The sequence below is a fragment of the Acanthisitta chloris genome, unplaced genomic scaffold (assembly GCF_000695815.1).
Source record: "Acanthisitta chloris isolate BGI_N310 unplaced genomic scaffold, ASM69581v1 scaffold25744, whole genome shotgun sequence".
NCBI lineage: Eukaryota > Metazoa > Chordata > Aves > Passeriformes > Acanthisittidae > Acanthisitta > Acanthisitta chloris.
In genome coordinates, this window is record NW_008671353.1 from 1 (window position 1) to 329 (window position 329).

At 56.8% G+C, this 329-nt stretch overlaps 1 protein-coding gene across 1 annotated transcript in view; it reads left to right on the forward strand.

Annotated features, from left to right (window-relative positions):
- Positions 1-48: 48 nt before the first annotated feature.
- The window catches only part of LOC103801649 (CREB-regulated transcription coactivator 1-like), a gene marked incomplete at both ends in the record, with an annotated part of 8,045 nt that continues 7,764 nt past the window's right edge, over positions 49-329 (forward strand). Inside the window, one exon of the mRNA XM_009074072.1 lies at positions 49-133. Coding sequence (XP_009072320.1) covers positions 49-133 — 85 coding nt within the window. The remainder of the gene's footprint in view (positions 134-329) is intronic.

The following is a 329-nucleotide window of genomic DNA, read 5'->3' on the forward strand; positions in this document are numbered from 1 at the left end:
GACGACGACGCCGGCCCCGTCGCAGCAGCATCGCCAGCCCAACGTCAGCCCTCTGTCCCTGGGCACCGACTCCAGGCGACCACAGTCACAGCAGATGTCCCCCACGCTCTCCCCTCTCTCTCCAATCACTCAGGTAACAATTTCTTGGACCATTACAATGTTGTTTTCATCACAGAGTCATTGTTTTACTCTGCTCCCACTGGGAGTTAGCCTCAAACGGACAGGGAGGAGGTTTAGGTTAGGTGTTAGGCAGGAATTCCTCCCTGGGAGGTGCTGAGGGTCTGGAATGGATTTCCAGAGCAGCTGTGGCTGGTCCACCCTTTGGGGTG